Below are 20,450 nucleotides of genomic sequence, written 5' to 3' on the forward strand. Positions count from 1 at the left end.
TGAGTGAGTTTTATACCCCTCATATACATATACATATAGGGAACGTATCACAAGGCTTTCATATCACTGTTGAAGAAATGTAAGGAATTTACAAATTCTGCTTGGTAAAATGTCATAAAGTTGTTCTGCAGTGCTGAACGTATTCTACTTTCAATATCTTAAGTACATTTGCTCCATTTCATTGAACACACAAGCTTAATAATAAGTGCAAGACCTGCCTTGGGGCCCTTTCTGCAAAGATTGTATTAGACCCAAGGTAAGCACAGGAAAAGGCAAGATTAGACTTTACCTGGTGTAATGTTGCAGGCTTCTCAACTGCAATCAAGTATTGATTTAGAAGATTAGATCTATTACTGCAAATCAGAGTACAGCTAGAGACATGCTGACCTACTACAATAGGAATTGGTGTCCTAGTGAATTTAGTGGTTCTTTAATAGCTCTTCTAAGTGCAGCTGTTTTCCCTCAGGACTGAAACTTGACAAAGCATGAGAGCAAGAAAAATAAAGGGAAAATCCATCTTCAGCTCCAGTATTGCATAAAAAATCTTCTTTTCTTAAAAAGTGGATATTTTCAAGTTAGCATTGTTACAATCAAGCTTTTACTGAAATCCTTTTAGGCTACGCATTATATAAAGCTTATTCTCTGGCAAGAAGCAGTATACAAGATGAACAGAAGCAAATGGTCCTATTCTTACAGCGTGGTGAATAGAAGCAAACAGCCCGGACTGAGTTCACTGAAAAACACTGTAACTGGGTATTCATTAGATGAATACAACCATCTCATGCCCCTTTGTCAGGAGAGATCAGATGCACTGGTGTGGAAGACAGTAACAACCCCTGAACTTGTTTTATAATGTAGGAGTGAATCTCAATGATGACAAAATAAAGCACTGCTTCAGCTGTCACTACTCAGTTGTCAGGGTTGTAGAAGAACCACTGCACATGGTGTACCTAAAAACAATAAGAAATCTAACTGAAGGAATATTAAACCAAGGTTAACCCACGCCAGAGCAAAACAGCAACTTCCTATAATTAAACATCAACACATCAGCTATATTGATTGACCTTTGCTTGAGATAGCAGTTGTTGCCTGAAGCCTTTGGAGTAATATACACATATCCATAGAGCTGTAAGACTGAGAGGGAAAAGGGATTGTAAAATAGAACAGAGTGAGGTCACTCTGTGCTCGCAGTGCTGTTGACGTGACAGCACATTCCTCTGCGTGGTGTCCTTTTCCCTCGTGCTCCTTGCAGGGATGTTAAATGCTCCAGGCTGCCACAATGGCAGAAATAGCTTTGGGAGCTCATGTTGCTGGAAAGTTAGTGCAACGGGAAAGCGAGTCATCGTTTTATGGCACTGCGTGAATCAGCATTCATGAACAGGGTGTTTGCTACCCCCACGCAGTGAAGTATCCACACATGCAGCTGGGCCGTTGGAGTGTGAATCCACAGCAAAGTGAATACAGCTTCAATTTCAAAAATTCCATAGAATGGACAAAGCCATGAAAAAGTCAAGACAGCTTGAGCAACTGTTAGCACCAGATAACACACATTTGGAAATAACACATGACGTGAATTCTCAAAACAAAGGCACTTTCAAGTGAAATTAAGATATGGTAGCATAGTTTATAACATTGTTCTTGGATGCATAACGAGAAAACTTATTTTTGAAGCTAAGATTGTGTGTGAGGAGTAGGGAGATTTATGAGCAAATAGTGCTTCCAATAGACTCTCCATGTGACCTTAATCATGTTTATAATGCATTCATATACTCCTAATGCTTATCTGCAAATGTGTTAATAAATGCTTATTGTAAGCATTTTAGAACAGAGTCTGTTTTTTATGACAAAGCTATAGAAAAAGCTTTACTTTTAGCATACTAACAGTCTGGGGTACTACTTTCATATGATTAATGATCATAAACACCAAAGTGAGGTGATATGCCATTTTTCTCCAAGATGGAAGCAATTTTCAGCACAGTGAAAAACAGATCCTGCAGATTCCTGCCTTACAGTGTCGCCAGCCTTTTTAGTATCAGACCATCTACTGCATGTAACCTTAGCTCAACAGGAAGCATGTTATGGAAGCTGATTACTAGATGTGATGTGCAGCTAATTTTGAAATATCAGGAGGCAGTTCTTATCGCTCCTATTTAACGTCATGTAAGAAATCTGCTCTATGATACCATTTCGAGTTGCAGTTATGTAACCCACTGTAGTTTGGAAAGCAATATTCAGCTGAACATTAGAACTGAACATTCAAAGTTAGTTTCTAAAACATTATTATTAAGAATGGGTCACCTTGATATCACTGCAAAGCATGTGCAGTGTGGAGGGACTTACTTTATACGTTCAAGTGTAAGGTGGGACCAATCCAGGCTAGCAGACCCTCCTTGTTTGATGTTTCCCAGAGGCCTGTCTTCATAGTGGACAGTTCTCAAGAGAGAAGCCACTCCAACTCAGTTTCCTAAAATTCTTTCCAGAAAGGACATAGAGCACATGTACAAAAGCATAATCTCTTGTGAATCCCTTTATTTTGAGATTCAGCTGAAACCAGGATGAGTTGACAGCATGACAGAAAGAAGCACACAAGAGCTTATAAATAGAGTCCTGAAAAGACGATTTAATTTTCATTCTTTGGGATGTTACAGCTACTCAGAGATATTACAAAGTAATCTCTGATAAATTGCCTATGATGGAAGCAAATAGGATTTCACTGGAAAAAAGCCCTCTGGTCCTTACTGGGAAGAAGCTCTCTACAGAAGTTCTTAATAAATGGCGAAACACTTTTTCTTTTGTTATGATATGTTCCTGATTTCCTTGTAAAACAGGAACAGGTGATAACAAAATCTTCCATCTCCAAGTACTTCCCATGGCATTAAATATTACTTATGGAATAAACAAGGATTTCCATTCGTCTTTATCCTGGCTCATCTTTTAATGTCTTTTTATGTCACTGAGTCCCAGTAGGACTTAATTCCCCAAGTCTTGTTGAGCAAAAGGGATTCTTTTGCTCCAGCACTTCCTCATGGTCTTCCAGTTTCTCAGTGGTGTACCTGCCACAGCAGATGTCCTGGCCTCTTCTCAATATAAGTTTTGGTTATTTTCATCTTCTTTTCTAATAACAGGAGATAAAAGGGTGTTGAACTCTGCTGCAAGCTTCAGCACGTTATAAATTGGTTCAATTTGAAACACAGTCCTTCCCAATGGCATTTATTTTCAGAAGCATTTACCCATCTGTTTTCAAGACCAAACTACAAATCTTGAAATTGAATCTGAGAACGAACCCTACAAAAGTTTTATGTACTACTTTGTGGAGTATAACTGTTCCTTTCTGCCCCTTTTCTTTTTCATCTTTTCTCTTTCACTACTCAGGTTTTTTTTCACTTTTTTTCCTTTCTTTCTTTCTTTCTTTTTCTTTTTTTCCCAACAAAGCTCTCCCTATCAATAGAGGGTCAAAACAGGTTTTAACTCCATCATTAATTACACTAGACACAAATAACAAATAAGAAATGGAACAAATACATTTTTGAATTAGTGAAATTGCTATAAATTCACGTCTGCATCAATGTCTGCAGTACTTCATCTTTCATTGTTAAACGGTATAGAAATCTCTTTGTACGTGTAGTATAAAATATTAATCTGATGTTAATGTGTCATCTGTATAAGAAACAGAAAATCCAAACAAAACTGACAAGCAAATCTTGTTATTTACGATTTATTCATTTATAGTGTCCCTACTAAGGATGGCGATGGAGTGCACGTAGAAGCCAGAAAGCCACGAGATGACTGAGTCAGTTACTGGCCACGCCTTGTAAGAACAACAGGACAACAAAGAAACCTGAAAATAAAACCATCTGCCAAAAACCACGCAGGGAGGAAACGTCCAAAATGATGCATGTCTTTACATGTTCCCTACTATGCTAACATAATGAGAATAAAGCATTAGTGTTCAAAGCAGCGAGCAGGGATTTTTAACGACATCAATCCCTCCACAAGAGTAGTCCCTCTGGTGTCATAAAGAGCATGGCTCACAGGAATGAGATCAGAACATAGGAATAAAAGGACAAAGGAAAAAAAAGAAGGACACAACTATGGTCAAAATATTTGGTAAATATAAATTGCTTTCATGTTGTTGCCTTTCTGTTGCTTCAAGCAGATCTGGACAGGGACCCAGAAAATAATTTTGCTTGCATAATGACAAAGTTTATTTTACTTTTAAAAAGTCATCAGTGTTCATCAGAGGAGGGAGGAGTGCTGGTTTGAATCAGGCATGTTGCAAGCAGATGTTATGCAAACAGTCCTGCCAATGCATTGCAATCCTGAGTTATGACATTCACTGCATCTGCAGTTTGGGTCCTTTTTTGGGCCACAGCTTCATCTGTTGGTTTTCCCAAAATGGGGATGGTATTCTTGTGATGCACACAAAAACTTTAAGAAGATCAAAATACTATTTTTCATTTTCAGACCTGAAGAATTTGGACACCGTATCTGAATTACATGGCTGATCAGTAGCAAGGATGGAAATGGGAAAGCACATTTATCTATCATCATATGGTTGCAGGAATAGCTCTTTTAGGTAACACATTTCTGGCTTCTTTCCCACAACACTTTTGGTGAACTACAGCCTCTTGCCATTTCCTTCCATTCCTACAAGTTGTTTCCCAGTATCATTTTAAAAATCTGTCATGCGTTTTACATTAAAATACTCCTTTACCCTACAAGTGTTTGAAATGGCAACATCTTTCCATAACCTCAAAACAAATAAAGGAATAAATGAAGAATAGGCAATGTAACCAAACTAACTGCACTGAGCAGAACAACTGTGCTTTAGAAAGACTGCAGGTTCTTAAACAGGAGACGAAGTACTGTTGCTATTACAGATTAAAAGCTGTAAGCAGAGAATGTCAGATAATCAAAAGATCATCATTTCTACTTCTAGGATGCAGTACTTAGAAAAATGAAAAATTCTCTCTGTATACAGAGATAATTATTTTCTTGGAAATCTAAATGGCCCATTTCCTTATCATACATCCTAATGGAACTATTGTAAGTTTCACATTTTTAAGTATACACTCCACCGTGCTTTCAGACTTTAATCTTGAAAGGAAGTATGCGGGAGTGTGGATGTAAAGCAGAATAACAGTTTTTACATTTATTGTTCTCTATTTATATTGCAATTTCCATCTTTAAGCACTAAGAATACTGATAAAGCCTGTACGAGCCTAGCAGCCCCTGCCATGCCATCAGAAATCATATTACTATTTTTTGCCAAAGCAGCAGTGTAAGAGTAACAAACAGAGGCTGTAACTTCATCACTTTAAAGCTCCATGCTTCTATTACTGAATGCATCACATACAGCTCTGTGCTTCTGTTACTGACTACATCACATACAGCTCTGTGCTTCTGTTACTGAATTTGTTTTATTTTGTTATTTGTTTTACATGTGTTGTGATTAAGTTCAATGAAGGCCATCAGCTGGTGGCACAAGGACTTCTTGCTGCACATCAATATAGAAGGATCGTAGTTCATGAGCAGTTTGAGCAGCGCTGAGGCATCCGATGTAGCATAACAGATACCAGTTTTCGGCTCTCTGCAACGTGATTGTTGGATCTGCGATGAGAGCGAGAGGAGACAAGAGAAAAATCAGCTTTCCGACCGCTGAGCAATGGACATCGGACGCCGAGAGCACGCTGTGGGTGAGCCGCACGGCGGACAGCGCAAGGGCGCATCGCCGTCCGCCCGCCCGTCACAGGATTCCTTCGCAGCCGAACTCGGCAGGCTGTGAAATTCGTTCTCCACGCAGAGGGGCGGGTTCCTTATCCCCCGTCTGTGTGAGCCGTGTCACTGACCGATACGAAGTCCCACGGCTGAGCGGAGCTCCGCGGGCGCTCTCTGGGGCCGTCTCCTCCCAACCCCCCCCCGACCGTGGGCGGCCGTCCCTTCCTCGGCCCGGCCCCGAATCTCTACGATCCCTTGCCGTAATCGCCGAGGCGCCGGATCCCGCCGAGGCAGGCGCGACTGACAGAAGCCTCGACCCCTCGCCTCCAGAGCTCCGCCGCGGCCCTCAGCCTGACAGGACGGCTGCTCCGCAGCCCCCGCCCCGCAGCCGTTCTGCCTGCGCGGGCCGCTCCCGGCCTTTCCAACCCGCCGTCCCGCTCCCTGGGAATCCTACCGATCGCCTACCCCCGTGCCCCCGGCTCGCGCCAGGCCCATAGAGCGGCGCCGGCGCCGTGCTAGAACGTACACAGCGGGGGCCGCCTCGGCCCTACGCGCGGAGGCGGCGGCGCCGCAGCGCCCCCCTGCGGCAACAGCCGGGGTGGCGGCGCGGCGAGGAGAGAAAGGGAGAAGGGGCAGTAATGGCGGCCGGCTAGCGCGGGGCTGAGCCGAGGAGGCGGCGGCAGCGGCGGGAGGAGTCGGCGCGGTTCTGTCTTGTGGTTCTGCCCGGCGGAGCGGCGTCCCCGAAGGACTTCTCCTTCTTCCCCCTCCCCTTCCCCTCCCTTCCCGAGTCCTCGCCTGTCCGCCCTCCCTCCTCCCTCCGCGCCGGCGGCGGCGGCGGCGGCAGCAGCGGCGGCGGCGGCGGCGGCGGGGCCCCCCGCGACCCCCTCCCCGGGGCCATGGTGAACACCAGGAAGAGCTCCTTGCGCCCCCTGGGCAAAGCGGCGGCCGCGGCGGCCGGAGCCGGCAGCCATTTCATCTCGTCCCGGACCCGCTCTTCCAAAAGGGGCACCAAGGCAGATGCGGCCGGGCTGGAAGAGACGGCGGCGGCGCGGGTGAGGGCTGGCGGCGGGGAGCGGGCAGCGGACGACGTACGGAGAGTAGGGAATTGGGGGCGGGGGACCGCGACGGCGGCGGAGACGGCGGCAGGGCCTTGGCCGGTGAACCGCTGGGGACAGCGCCGCTGTCGCGGGGGGGGGGGGGCGGCTCCGAGACGGTGCCGGGCCGAGCGGAGGGACGGCGGGGCGTGCGGGGACGCGGCGCCGCGTGTGGGGGGGCAGGGAGGGGGGGACACACGTCGTGGGGAAGCCGCCGAGCGGGCGGCCCCTGACGGGGTCAGGGGGCGGCCGAGGACACGGGAGGCGAAGTTGCGGCGGGGCCGCGGCGCCGAGGCAGGGCCGGCACGGCGGGAGGGAGCCGCGCTGCGGGCCGAGCGCCCCCTGCGGCCGGGAGCGGCTCTGCGCCGCCGCCAGACAAAAGTTGGGAGCCGCGCCGGCCGCAACTTCGCGATCGTCCCTCCCTCCTCGCTTTTTTTTTTTTTTTTTTTTTTTTTTAATTCCTTCCCTAAATGACCTCAGTTCGTTTGAAGCGAGGGCTCGCAGAGGCTCGTGAGGTAAAACTCTGGCGTTTGGGGAAGCTGTCCTGTCGGTGGGACGCCCCGCTCACAGTGGGGCGGGGAGGACGCGGTTGTGTCGGGATTAAGTCGAATGCTTTCTCAACGTAACTGATAATACCTTTACTGTGGTCCGGTGGCGGATGAATTCCATAGACAGGTTCTAGCAGCTAACGTTTGGTTAACTAACTGGGAGAATTCCGAAGCCCCTTGGTTTTGCCTTGGTGTCTCCAAGCAGATCTGTTGACAGCGCTGTTCTTTTTATGACATACGAGGTTTTTTCCAGGTGCTTGAGGACTTAGGCTAACGGTTATAGCTCGCTTACCCACGTACCTATTTTCAGAGCTGTGTGTTGTGAGAGACTCATTAAATACAGAAGTGAAAATGGAGGGTCTGGTTGTTTCACGGTCGTGCACCAACTGACCGCGTCCTGCCCTGTGCTGAGGAAAACGTTAATCAGACAAACAGAAACCAGCAGCAGCCAGAGGCAGATGAGGAAGATGACAGCTGGAATCACTGGAAAGCCTTTTCCCCATATCTTTTGTTTGAAAATAATAAAATCACGGTCAGAGTCCTTATGAGAACTCTTTCCGTTCTCTTGTACTTCACGTTTCTCCTCTTCACACACCTTACTTGTTCTCAGTGGCCCTTACTCTGTGTGACTTCATTGGGCTCGTGGGGATGGAGGACGTGGCTGCACAGAGCCGTTCTGCTTGTTCTCATGTGCAGTTTCTGTTTATTTGTATCGTGGGTCTTGTGGTTTGCAAGGCAGTTTGGTGTAACTCTCACTGGCTTATGAAGCAGGGAGTTTGCAACTGCTAAGTAAATAGGTTGGGCTTCTTTCCTCTTCTTTTTCATCTACAAATGGCATTTTGTACTGCAAATTATTAAAATGTATACGCTGTGTGATTTTCATGCTCTAAAGAAAGGGGATTATTGATTTGATGACAATATTTTTTCATAAATGCATGACAGGGTGCACCCTATACTTCTATGGAGCATTTCTTCTGAAGTTAAGCAAACGTTTTGGCATGCTGACATGGGCTGGTTTTACTTCACATCAAATGTGATGTGTTTGAGGTAGATAACTTCTTAAAATTGATATACATTCACCAAAAATGAGCGAAAGCTACCAAGAATAAGTTTATTTTTTGTTTTTCCTTCTTCCCTTTGTAAATTCTGTTACATATGCACACACACATATATATATCCCATCATATTTTTGAGTGATCTCTGTCCAACAGTTTTTTATTCTTCAAATCTAAGCGTTTGTCAGTGCTACAGCGTGTTTCTGCGCTCCCGAATCTCCTTGAAATGATGCCAAAGGAGGATTTCAGTGAGTACAGCATGAGTAAGTGCAGCAGTAGGAAGACAAAGCCTTTGCTTTTTGGAAGTGACTGTCAGCAGACAGATAGGGAGGCTGTGTTTTGTGCTGGGGTTGTTTCTGTGCAGTTGCTGTGTATTTTTTCAAAGTTGACTGGAACAGTGTGTCCTTTTAAGATCTTTTAGTTGTAATGTCAGAAACTAGCTTTACTACGGCAGTTAATTGGGTTAATGGGCAGCTCAAGCTGGGAGCTCTGGCAGAGATGTCATGATGCTGATTTGCACCGTGACTTAATTTTCCTCCACAGAGGAGGTTTGGACTTGAATTCATAGTGAAATGCCCACTGGTGGCAGTCCTTGTAATTCCCTTTTGGAGTGTTTTTTAACAGATGATCTATTTGTTCCTTATTAGAGAAATTGAGTTAGTAATCTAATGGCATCCTGTGGAATGCCAATTAGACCAGGTACTGCAGCATTATAGATCTATTTCCTTTCTCCTTATTTCCTTGTGGTTTCTTCTTGTTTTTCTCTCCACACATGTACCAGGGTACTCGGAATCCCTCCTTTCCCAAGCCCTGGATAGAAGACGTGAGTTGGAATTTCTTCAGGTTCCATACCGTGTCAAACTGCTTATCAGTAGTGTGCATGTTTTTGGATCTTAACGTGGAAGCAACACGTATTTAGACTGTGATGGATTATTTCCTCAGAAAACCTTTATCGTATTCTCTATATTCCCTCTGTAGTATTTTCCCATCTCAGACAAAGCAATGACATCAGTATTTGAAAAGTAAACTGTTTTGAGTTCTGGGCAGTGATTGAGATGAACACGTGTGTCCACTGAGCAGCAGCAAGGTGAAAATTAACAGAATCCCTCACTAATTTAGGGATCAGGGAGCCAGGAAGTTTGTTCTCTGAAATGATGGCATAGGAATGCCATTGAGGAAGGCACAAAGAGGAAAAATTGGGCTATGTTTTCATCCCTGTTTCCATCCTTCATTTATGTAACAGTAAGTTAAGCTGTCCTTACATAAGTTGCTATTCTCTCTTTGTGTAAATGACATATTTGTTTTTCTTTCCAGTGTTATGGAATGTCTTATGGCTTGAGTAAAGCATTCTGACAAGAGAAATGCACCAAAGTCTTTCACAGTTTTCAGAAACAGAATCGTAAAGCAGTGCTTGTAAATTCAGGGAACTTAATTCCAACTGGGAAAGACTTGAGGATATTATGACCATAAGTGGTTACATTTAGTCTAGGCTTACTTATGTCTGGTGTTTTCAGATGTTGGGTTGTGATGATGCTGGCAATATTTATTTGGCAGTGGTAATGATTTTTCTCAACATACAAAACCAAAAAGTGCTCATTGAGAAAGGGGATTTCTTGAGAAATGAACACTTTGAAGCCACGTCAGTGTATTAGTTAGACACTGTAGAAATGTATACGAGATTAACTTAATTTAATTAGTCAAGAAAGCATTAGCAGTGCCTTAAGAGCTACTTGAGGGCTCTGTGTTAATTGTGACACGTGATCCCATCTAAAAGTAGCACTGCCAGCATCGTTCAGCTTGCTCAGTCGCAACATAGAGCTCTCCATTGTACTTAATTGCTAATAGGAACAAGCACAGGCTGGGGACTGACAGAAAGAGCTGCAGTGGTCAAGTATAAAGCTAAGCAGCATTTCTGTGCTCTGTAATGCCCATATATTTCTGTGTCTCTTCCTGTAATATCTCAGTCTGTAACAAAATATTTTATATATATTGTTTTGGAAAGTGTGATAACACAGCTTTCCTTGCACAAACCCGCTGCTTCACTCCTTAAAAACCTCTTTAATGGTCAGCTATTGCAAACATACAGAGTGAACTTTTAATATGTGTCATTATTTGTTTTAGAATTCTAGCTTTAAACGTAAGCCTTAGGGCTTCCCAAAAACAAAACTTTTCATTGTGAAAGAGCTTGATGCAGATGGCTCCTTTGCAGAGTATCTATCTGTGTTCTGGGTAGTCAGGAATGGACTTAGAATAAAACTCTTTGTAAAACTTGGGGTTTCCTTCATCCCTAGGGGAAATTGCTGTTGCTGACCCCCTGCATGTAGAGCTCTTCAGGGACAGAAGCTCCTCTTAAATACTTAGATTTTAAAATAAATTTGATTGTGTTATGGCTAAGAGTTTGCAGTTAATAGAATTGTGGAGGGGACTCAATACTTCTACAGCTCTCTGAATTATGTCCTGAGATGCAGTCAGTTGAAATTGCTGAGTATAACTTCAGTTTAAGGCAAGTTTCCAACTAAACTCATCTTAGCAGTGTGGTGAAACAGCAGTTGTTTGATTTTAGTGATCCCTTGCTCTTCTGGGATGTACCAGGAGAAAGTCAGTGATCTGTAATGGATCATACGGTCTGTTTCTTGCTAGTGTGATATTAACACACTGTGAGCAGCGGGGAAGTGAGTAATTGTCAGGAGTGATCTGTGTCCAAGTTTCTGTCCAAATTCTCTATAATCAGCATTTAAAAGTTCCGTGCTTCCGAATGGCTGCTCTGAGTGAAAGTTCTTCGTGTGTGTCCTGTCTGCGTTATCCAGGCAGTGTGAGCAAGTTCATGGCACCTCCCGAGGACACACAGTTTGTTTTAAGAGCAGTCATGCGTCATTCCAAACCATCTTTGCCATCCTAGTGTTAGAGGGCCTGACAAGGAAGCAATACAAGGACTATTGCAGCGGGTAAGGAACACTCAGAGTGGTGTTGATGTTCGGCTGCTCCCTCTGAATGTTGGGTTTGATCAAAAGTAATGTTGGCAGAAGCTGCTGCTCAGGTTGCTATCTCTCCTTTAAAACTTGAGGCAGGAAGCTTAACCAGTTGTCGGGAGAGATCCCATGACAGTTTTGCAAGAGTGGCGTACAGCCTGGGGTTATGTAGGATAATTAGCTCAGGTAATTACGTTGTGATCACCTACATTCCCCTGTAGTTTCACTTAGATGTGATAAAGTTTTGCGTATCCTGTCCTAAATTATCGAGCGTTCGCTATGTGTGGCAAAGTTTTCATTCTGTTCTAGTGGTGCTTTAAATGTTTTTACAGTTTGATGCAGAAAACCATTCTCAAACCAAAGCATTCTACAAGTAGAAATTGGTAGCATGAAGCTTTCATTGCTCTTGCATCGCTGCTGTGACGATTTAAATGATGCTGGTTGTTTATTGCATACTTGAGGTGTAATATATTACTTTGAATGGGGATAATATCACTCATAAACCCACTTACTGCAAAGGGAACTGTCTTGCCATCCTTCTTCATCCTGTAATTTTCTTTAGTTCTGTACTCTCCATAGAATCATCATGGAATAATAGAATGGTTGGGTTGGAAGTGACCTCAAGGATCATGAAGCTCCAATCCCCAGCCACATGCAGGGCCACCAACCTCCACATTTCATAGCAGCCCAGGCTGCCCAGGGCCCATCCAACCTGGCCTTGAACACCTCCAGGGATGGACGGGGCATCACAGCCTCTCTGGGCAGCTGTTCCAGCACCTCACCACTCTAATAATAAAGGACTTCCACTTCATATCCAACCTCAGTCTTCCCTCCCTCAACTTCAAACCATTTCCCCTTGTCCTGCTCCTGTCCTAATCTTCGTGCTTTGCTGCTTTTTCTCAACAATTTTTGTCTTAGTTTATTCATGAAATACTGCTTTCATTAGCTTTGTTGGCTTATTTTAACCATGACTTTTGCTTTAAATTGTTCAAGTGTTATTTTGCATTTATGCTTTCTTGGGTTCTGTTCCTAATAAGTTCAATTTCTTGTTAGGTAGACACGGAAACTCTTCTGACCCAGTTGTGAGATCAAGGTGTGATCTTCTGTCAGCCTTTTGGTTTTGAACTGAGAATGCCTGTGCTCTGACAGCTTCAGCTCCAGTTGCACTTGGATTGTGTGATGCAGCTTTAGTGCTCCTACCAGAAATACACAACTCTAGGTTGTCCAGAGCTTCTGAGCAGCTTTTGTAGCCTATCCTGAATTTTCATGTTTTTGTGTTTCTGGTTTCTGCCTCACTGCACTCAAAGCAGATACTTTGGTTTGGGCATTTCCCATAATTTGGAAGATGGGCTTTTTGCATTTCTCCAGCATCCAGTCCATTTCTTGAAATTAAATGAGCAAGTAATTAGAAAAAAAAGAAAACAAAACCCACCCAAAATGAAGAAGCTCTTCTCTCTGCCCACGTGGAGGAGCTTACACACATCAGCATTTGTAGCCATGTTTCTGCAACCCCTCATTTGAAATATTTAACAACTACTTTCTATTATTCCTCTGACGTTGCCTTTCAGGCCTTGAATGTTGTTTTCATCTTGATTTCCAACTTCAAGACGTGAATCTGAAGATTTCATAGTGCAATTTTGCAAAGTTTTAATTTGGTTTTACTTTTGAGATAGTGTCGTTAAGTGCACTGTAGGTTGAGCTCCACAAGCATCTTGACTCCCATGTACTTTTAAACCTAGCAGCATACCTTTTTGTTGCTATACCTTCACTTGCTATGGACACTTCCTTGCTCAGTTTAATGGCTTGATTACATGGCTGTGTCCAAACTTTGGGGGAAACCTCTGTCCTAAGGGAGATCTCCCTGTCCTGCTTGTTATCCTCATTCAGGTTCTTATCTTCCTTTATTTAGGCTTTATAGTATTCCAAAGCTTTTGAGGTAGGGTTGATTGGGGGGGGAGAGGAAAAAAAAAAGATGGATTTTTGAAGACTAAGAATTGGAGGGGAAAAATAAATAGTTTGAATGCTTTAGTTTTTTCCACATCTGAATTGTAAGCATTCAATAAATGTTTACATAAATATTTCTGCTTTTAAGGTGTTTGTTAATACCTAGAAACTCACGGAAGTGGTTCTGAGTAAAAATGCCTTGCTTTTAGTATTCTTTGCTGTTAAATTAGGCAGATAGATGGTATGTAAAACTTATGATGTGTTCTAGAAGAACTCCTGGATGAAGTGCAAACCCCAAAAACTACAGCAGACAGAGAGCTCAGCTCAATAGACTTGCTTATCTGAAGGTGCATGACTTCACGTGGTGCGAGCTGCTTGCTCTGCAGTTCCGAAAAGGAGCAGACTTGCCAGTATTAATGCTTGTCTGGCCATCTGATCAGCTGCATCAGGATCAGGTTGCTGGTCCAGCTGAAATCTAACCCACTTCTTCACGCTCCCTTTGCCCTGATTATCGGCTGGAAATTCCCAATTTCACACCTGTTTTGGGGAAGGCGCAAGAGGGAGGAGGGGGACGCGTTGTGGAGAGTTTGGAGAGGGGCAGTGGTGATGAGAGGGGGACAAACCTCAGCCCCCTTTGGCAGAGTGCTCTCCCTTATCAACCCGCAGGTAGCCCATGGATTGCAGGAGCTGCTGGGTGTTGGATCAAAAGCTCTTTTTCAAGGACTTTTCCTTTCAGGCCTCAGCCTGGGTGTGAGCAGGTCGGTGCTGCAGGAAGGGTGAATGTTTGCAAGCGTAAACAACCCAATAAACAAGCAGGCTTGCTTTCTGTTTTTACCCTATAAACTCTTTAAGCAAAAGCTTTCCCACTTCTTCAAGATCTTGGGTTGGAGAGTTCTAGGAAATAAAATAGAAATATATTGTAATCATGAAAGCAAATCTCATACACAAAGTGCTTCTTTCAGAAGAATGAGTTGGGAAGAAGTTGGTGGTATTCTTGATGGCTACTTCTAACTTAAGTGTCATCTACTGAAAACCAAATGCAGACACGGAATGTTCAAAGACAGTAGATCTGTCTAAGTTAATGTTTTAATCCACGTATTTTACCTTTGCAGGAACTGATACACAAGGGAGCAAGTGACTTGTCCAGAATCACAGGACAGGCTCTGTTTTGTTCTCAAATGTTTGAAATGAATTAATGTTACAGATTAAGTGCAGAAAAAGCAAGTTATTTGTTAACTGAACAGTTGCCTAAGGGCAAAGATGAGCGACTGGCTTAACTGATTTACACTGGGGCAATCATTGCATTGGATTTTTGTTGTCAGGAATACAGGTTTTAGTTTGGAAATGCAATTTTCTTTTTATGTAAGAGGAATAAAAAAAAAAAAAAAGCATTAAATACCCAGAGTGTGTATGCTTTTTAACGGGAAGCCCATTTCTACAGGAGAGAACTGATGCTAGATTTTCAGCAGGCATTTTTTTTGACATGTACTTTTAAAATAGTATTACAGATGATTGATATTCAGAGGCACCTGACAAGGTGTTTTTTTGTTTTTTTCAGAAGATACATTTCAGAGTATGTTAGGTGTAAGTGGGAGATCTGGTTTCAGTTTTGCCAGAGTTAATAAGAATAATTAAACTGAGAGATGCCCAAAGTCATTGTCGACTTAAAGAGTCAAGCAAGGAGGATGAAAAAAGACTGGATGTTGTGTTGAGGGACATGGTTTAGTGGGAGCTATTGGTAATAGGTGAATGTTGGACTGGATGATCTTTTAGGTCTTTTCCAACCTTGGTGATTCTATGATTCTATGAGGAGAATTTACTTGTAAATATCCAAAGCTAAGAAGGAGCTGAAGTTAGTAGACAGAAGTGAAAACCTGTAGCTAAAATGGATTTCTTAGTTATGCTCATTTCACTGTTTTTAATTAAGACAAGAGTGAACTTCAGAGTGGTTGTTCATCAGGGCAAAATGAGTAACGAGTTGTAATGGCTTGTGCATTTTTCAAAGTGCAGAGGAATGCTGTTAATCAGTTGAAGCCTGAGTGTTGGTTGGTCTTAATTTCATGTCTTAGACGTGGGAAGAAATGATAGAAAAGAGAAAAACGTACTTACAGGAGCTTGAAAGAATTGAGATGCTGGGTTTGTAACTCATGTCTGATTTGTGAAGCCACAGGAGCAATCATGGTAACTTTCTGGGTGTGGGAGAGTTAGTCAGAGGAAGGGTGTGACCTGCAAAAGGCATGGCAAGGAGAGCAAGTTTTACCATAATGGAAAGCTCAAATCAACCTGTCTGCATACCATTCATGTATTAATACAGTTGGACCTGTAGCAAACCGAATGCTTCTTTCTGAAATTGCAAGATGGGGTTGTGCTTTATTACTGTGTCATTGCTTCATCCAGGATGAGATGGCCTTGTGTCTGTGCACGTCGAGATGGCAGTGTTGGATAACTCATCCTGTGCCACTGAGACTTCTGGATTGTAATTATTTTTGGATATTCGGACCGGTAGAGGAGAGATGAGTCCTATAGATATTCTGCTGGCCAGGAGATTCAATTTATTTAAAAAACAAAGCCAAACCATCCAAACAAAACAACACCCAACCAAACAAAAACCAACCATCTAAAAAAGATCACCACCAAAAACACCCCCGAAACCAAATTTGTAGTCCTCTATATGATACCTTCAATGCGCTACAGGTAATCTTTGTGTTATAACTTGGTAATTAATCAGTGGTAGTGCTTTAGCCAACTGGTCCCTCTGATATCCCTAAAAGCAGCCTTTGTAGATGAGGAATTCCATGGCATGTACTCCAGTCTTGCTGAAAGGCTTCCATCAGTTGAGTCAGTTCTAAATAGAAAGGTTGAGAAGGAGAATTTAGTGTTATTCGCTGATGTCCAGTTTGTGGTCCTTCAGAACTTAAGAACTTATCTCTAAATATTGTATTGAAGGTTTCTGAGTATCATGTTACTATGTTGACATTTATGCATAGTGGTGATTTGGAAGAGCAGACTGAAGCAACAGTGTAATTCACAGATCTGCGCATTAGAGGATGAGAAATGTTTTTTCCATCATTTTCATGCAGAGGAAACATAAAAAGTATGCAGATGCAGTTGTTTATTACTTAATGATTTTGGGTTGATTTACTACGTTAATCATTACTGTCATTCAGGTGCTTTTGTGAAGTTATGTTCCAGAGTTTGCCACTACTTGTGCAAGGCTTGCTGTAGATTCTCACCTCAACAACTCATTTGAAATATTCTTTTGGCTGTCAAATTCAATTGTACTCTTGAATCCATAGATGGGCCAATACAAGGGAAGGGTCCTTCTGGGACCCTGAGTCCTTCCAATTATCGAATGGGGATCTGGAATCCTATTCAGTGGGGATCCAGAGTCCTTCCATTCAGTGAGCTCGTGAGGCCTTCAGCGCTGGAGCTCTTTGGAGACCTCCATAAAGGAGGAGGAGGAGCTGGACTCAGTGATCTTTATGGATCCCTTCCAACTCAGGATACTCTATGGCAGTGAACACTGTTTCTCCAGTGTAGACTGTAGGTGCTGTCGTCTTAACTTCAGTTACTTCTAAGCCCATCATAGTGAGATTGCTTTCCATATGAGGTGATATATTGGGTTCTGGATCACATCTGGACTTGTGTGTCTCTTGCTTGTTGTAGGTGAATAGAATTGTGCAGGTTTTTCTGATTATTTTTTCACCTCTCTCAGCACTGATGCTGTATGGTGTTGGTACACCTTCAGGCATAATTAAGATTTTCTGAGTTCTGATGGCAGCTCTGCTCTCAGCGTGTGAGCAGGCTTGCTTCAGTGCCAGTGTTTCGTTAGGAGCTTTGAATTCAGTGTGCTGGTTCCTACTTCTACAGTGGCACAATTAATTTCTTAATTTTTAGGTTTGATGCTTTTATCATACATTTTTTTTTCCCCAGTCCCTGAACATACAGTGTGTACCACTAAGTAATAAGTTCCTGGGTGAAACTGAAGTACTGTTTTTAATCATTAAAGACATAAATGATTTGAGACCCAGTTTCTTGAGAGAGCAAGTTGAGTGCAGTGGAGTCATTAAACCCCTTCTGCTATAAATGGGAGGAAACGATGGGAAGACTGCTCTCAGAAAGGCTTTTCGAATTAAGATTAGTTTATTTTCTTGTTCATGCACATCCATTTGGCTCATCACTTGAGAGAACTCTATCTCCGTGTTTTACTGTAGGTTGGTGAAAAGTCTGAATGTAGTCTTGGTAGGATTTGATTCCATGGGGCGTTGACTGGAAAAGGGAGTTTCTAGACTTATTAATACAGTTCAGTGTTGATTGATTTCTCACTGCTGTGGCTTTGTCATTACCTCAGTTAGGATATTTTGTATGTTTGTGTACTAACTGAGGTTAATATTTGGGCTTAACTGCCTTCTGGACTGGCTTTGTATTTGCGAAATGGTTCTCCCTTTGTCTGATAGTCGTAGAGATCTCAGCATTACTCAGTTGTGATGTGTTTTGTGAGGATTAGGACTCGGTAGCAAGCACAGACCCAAAGCAGCACCTTTTGTGCCCAGGTTGATGGCTGGTGTTGTGTTTTACCTGCTGGTTGGCTGCTCAGTGTGCGCGAAGCTGGGCAGTAGCTTGCAGTGCCACATTGCCTTTTCTCACTGAATAGCCTGGAGGAATGGCTGGGGAACAAGGAACACCAGCCAGGCTGGAGGCAGGAGACTGCAAGAAATGCAAACAAAGGTGCTGGTGGGAGACCTGGGAGGCGTTAAGATTTTTGCATGGGAAGGGGTAGAGATGGAGCGTAGGAAAATAGCTGTTATGAATTTCCCTGCTCACAAACCCTTCATGAAGCTTCATTACTTGTTTGTTCCTTTTTCTTAGCTTCATTTTCTTTTTCTGGCCTAGCTGGTTTGAAACTGGTTCTGTGGCTTCCCTTGAAGCTCTGCTTCCATTCTGCTCTGGTAATTGCACAGAGAAAGTTCCTACTGACACACATTTTAGCAATGCAGCACTTACGTAAGTCTGCAAATAAGCTTGTGTCTGGTTAATGGGTAAGAACAAATACATACAATATTCAAATGGAATCTATTCAGTTATCAGAACTGTGAAAAGCAACTCTTCTGTGGGTGCTGGGTGCCATGCAAAGCAGCTGGGTGGCAGGGCTTGTGGGGTGTCATTGTGTGAGGTGCAGGGGGGTTGTGCCTGGGAAAGGGAGCTCTTATCTCTTCTGTCACTTTGCCTGAGTCTGAGGGTTTGAGCCCAAATCCTATTTTGTGTAAACTTCTAATTGTAGTCTTCTAATAGAGATAATATAAGTATTTGAGTTAAATGGATGCACTTCCTGAAGAAGTGAAGCAATGAGGAAGAAGAGGACGTGTTTTTGTTCAGCTTTTTGTTGTATTTTGTTTTGTTGTGACAAGGGTTAAAGGATTTCCAAGATTGAATCATAATAGAAACATCCTGCTTTTCCACCAGCAGGTAAACAACTGCCATGATTAAAACAACTTAAAATGACATAGGAACATGGGTGGTTAGAATTTAATATCTTTTAATGAAATAATTCAGCTCTTTAAACAGTGGAGAAACTAATCCAGCTCAAGAAGAAAGCGAACTTGTGAGGCCTTAGTGAGCTGGTTTGGTTTCTGGGTGGGTCAGATAACATCAGGGCAAGACCAAAGGAGCTTGGCACGTTCACTGGTGCTGAGCTCCTTTGGGTCTGCTCTGTTACTGAGCAGCTCCCCTGCATCTGCTTTTCTGTAGGCTTTGCAGCTTTCTAAATGTGCTGTGATAGTTTTCTTCTGGTTGTGAGAAAGCATTTCTATTTTTTTTTTCTTCTTGAATACTTTCGTGATCTGAAATTTGAGTTACTTGTAGTACAGAATGGTTTGTTGTTGCAGTTAAGCTGGATGAATAAACTGGACTTCCACCATCATCTCCTTGCATATAATACTCAGAGGCTTGTTACTGTGTTGTAGTAGATCATGAGGTTTTTAACCAAGATTTGTGAGTGTATCTCTGAGTTAAGAATTTATGAAGCAGTGTGTCCTGGTGGCCAGGAAGGCCAGTGGTATCCTGGGGCACGTTAAACAGAGCATGGCCAGCGGGTCAAGGGAGGTGATCCTCCTGCTCTGCACCATCCTGGTGAGGCCACTTCAGAATACTGTGTGGACTGGGTCTGGTTCTGGGCTCCCCAGTTGAAAAAAGAGAGGGATTTCCTAGAAGGAGTCCTGTGAAGGGCCACAAAGATGATGGAGGGTCTGGAGCATCTCCTGTATGAGGAAAGGCGGAGTAACCTGGATCTGTTCAGCCTGGGGAAAAGAGGACCGAGGAGGGATCTGGTTAATGTTTATAAATATCTGAAGGGAGGTGGGAGGCAAATGGATGAGGCCAGGCTCTTCTCAATCATGTGCAGCAATAGGAAAAGGAGCTGTGGCCCAAGACTTGTACATAGGAAGTTCATACAAACAAACAAAAGAACTTCTTTATGGTGAGGGTGATGGAGCTCTGACGCACAGTTGCTCAGTGCGGTTGTGGAGTCTCTTTTTATGGAGGTATTCAGGACCCATCTGGATGCCTGCCTGTGCAATTTAGGATAGGTCATCTGCTTTAGTAGGAGGCCTTGCACTCGGTGACCGCCTGCCAAGCCTCTGCTGCAGGCTGGATGCCCCCACCAACTCAGGCTACCCAGGGCCTCATCCAGCCTGGCCTCAAAGGCCTCCAGGGATGGGGCACCCACAGCCTCTATGGGCACCCAGTGCCACGGCCTCACTGCCATCTGATTAAAGAATGAGTTCCTGCATTCTGTACATGTTATCTGGGTTTGTCTTGACTCAAGTACAACTCCTTGCACTTGACCTTGTTGAACCTCATTGGGTTCATCAAGTCCACTTTTCAAGCCTGTCCAGATCCCTCTGGATGACATCCAAGGAGATGATAATGTCACTGTTTCAGCATTTTAAATACAAAGATAATATCAGTAAGATGAATTCCTGCTCTGTTTCTAAGTGTATTAATTTTCCTTGGTCTTTTATTTCACTATTAATTCTTTTACTATACAGTAAGGGTAACTGTCATGTATAATATACAAAATACAGTGGGTAAGAGAACCGCAGTGCTTGTTCAGGGGAAAAAATA

At 43.3% G+C, this 20,450-nt stretch overlaps 1 protein-coding gene across 6 annotated transcripts in view; it reads left to right on the plus strand.

Annotated features, from left to right (window-relative positions):
• The window catches only part of ATAD2B (ATPase family AAA domain containing 2B), an 83,232-nt gene that overhangs the window by 3,731 nt on the left and 59,051 nt on the right, over positions 1-20,450 (plus strand). For 4 of the 6 annotated variants that reach the window (XM_048938069.1, XM_048938070.1, XM_048938072.1 and 1 more), the window contains exon 2: positions 3,730-6,770. In XM_048938069.1, coding sequence (XP_048794026.1) covers positions 6,615-6,770 — 156 coding nt within the window. In that variant the 5' untranslated portion in view covers positions 3,730-6,614. Of the gene's footprint in view, positions 1-3,729; positions 6,771-7,241; positions 7,328-7,378; positions 9,658-20,450 lie in introns of those variants that run through there. The other 2 variants (XM_048938073.1, XM_048938074.1) reach the window with 2 other exon arrangements.

The sequence above is a fragment of the Lagopus muta genome, chromosome 2 (assembly GCF_023343835.1).
Source record: "Lagopus muta isolate bLagMut1 chromosome 2, bLagMut1 primary, whole genome shotgun sequence".
Classification (NCBI taxonomy): domain Eukaryota; kingdom Metazoa; phylum Chordata; class Aves; order Galliformes; family Phasianidae; genus Lagopus; species Lagopus muta.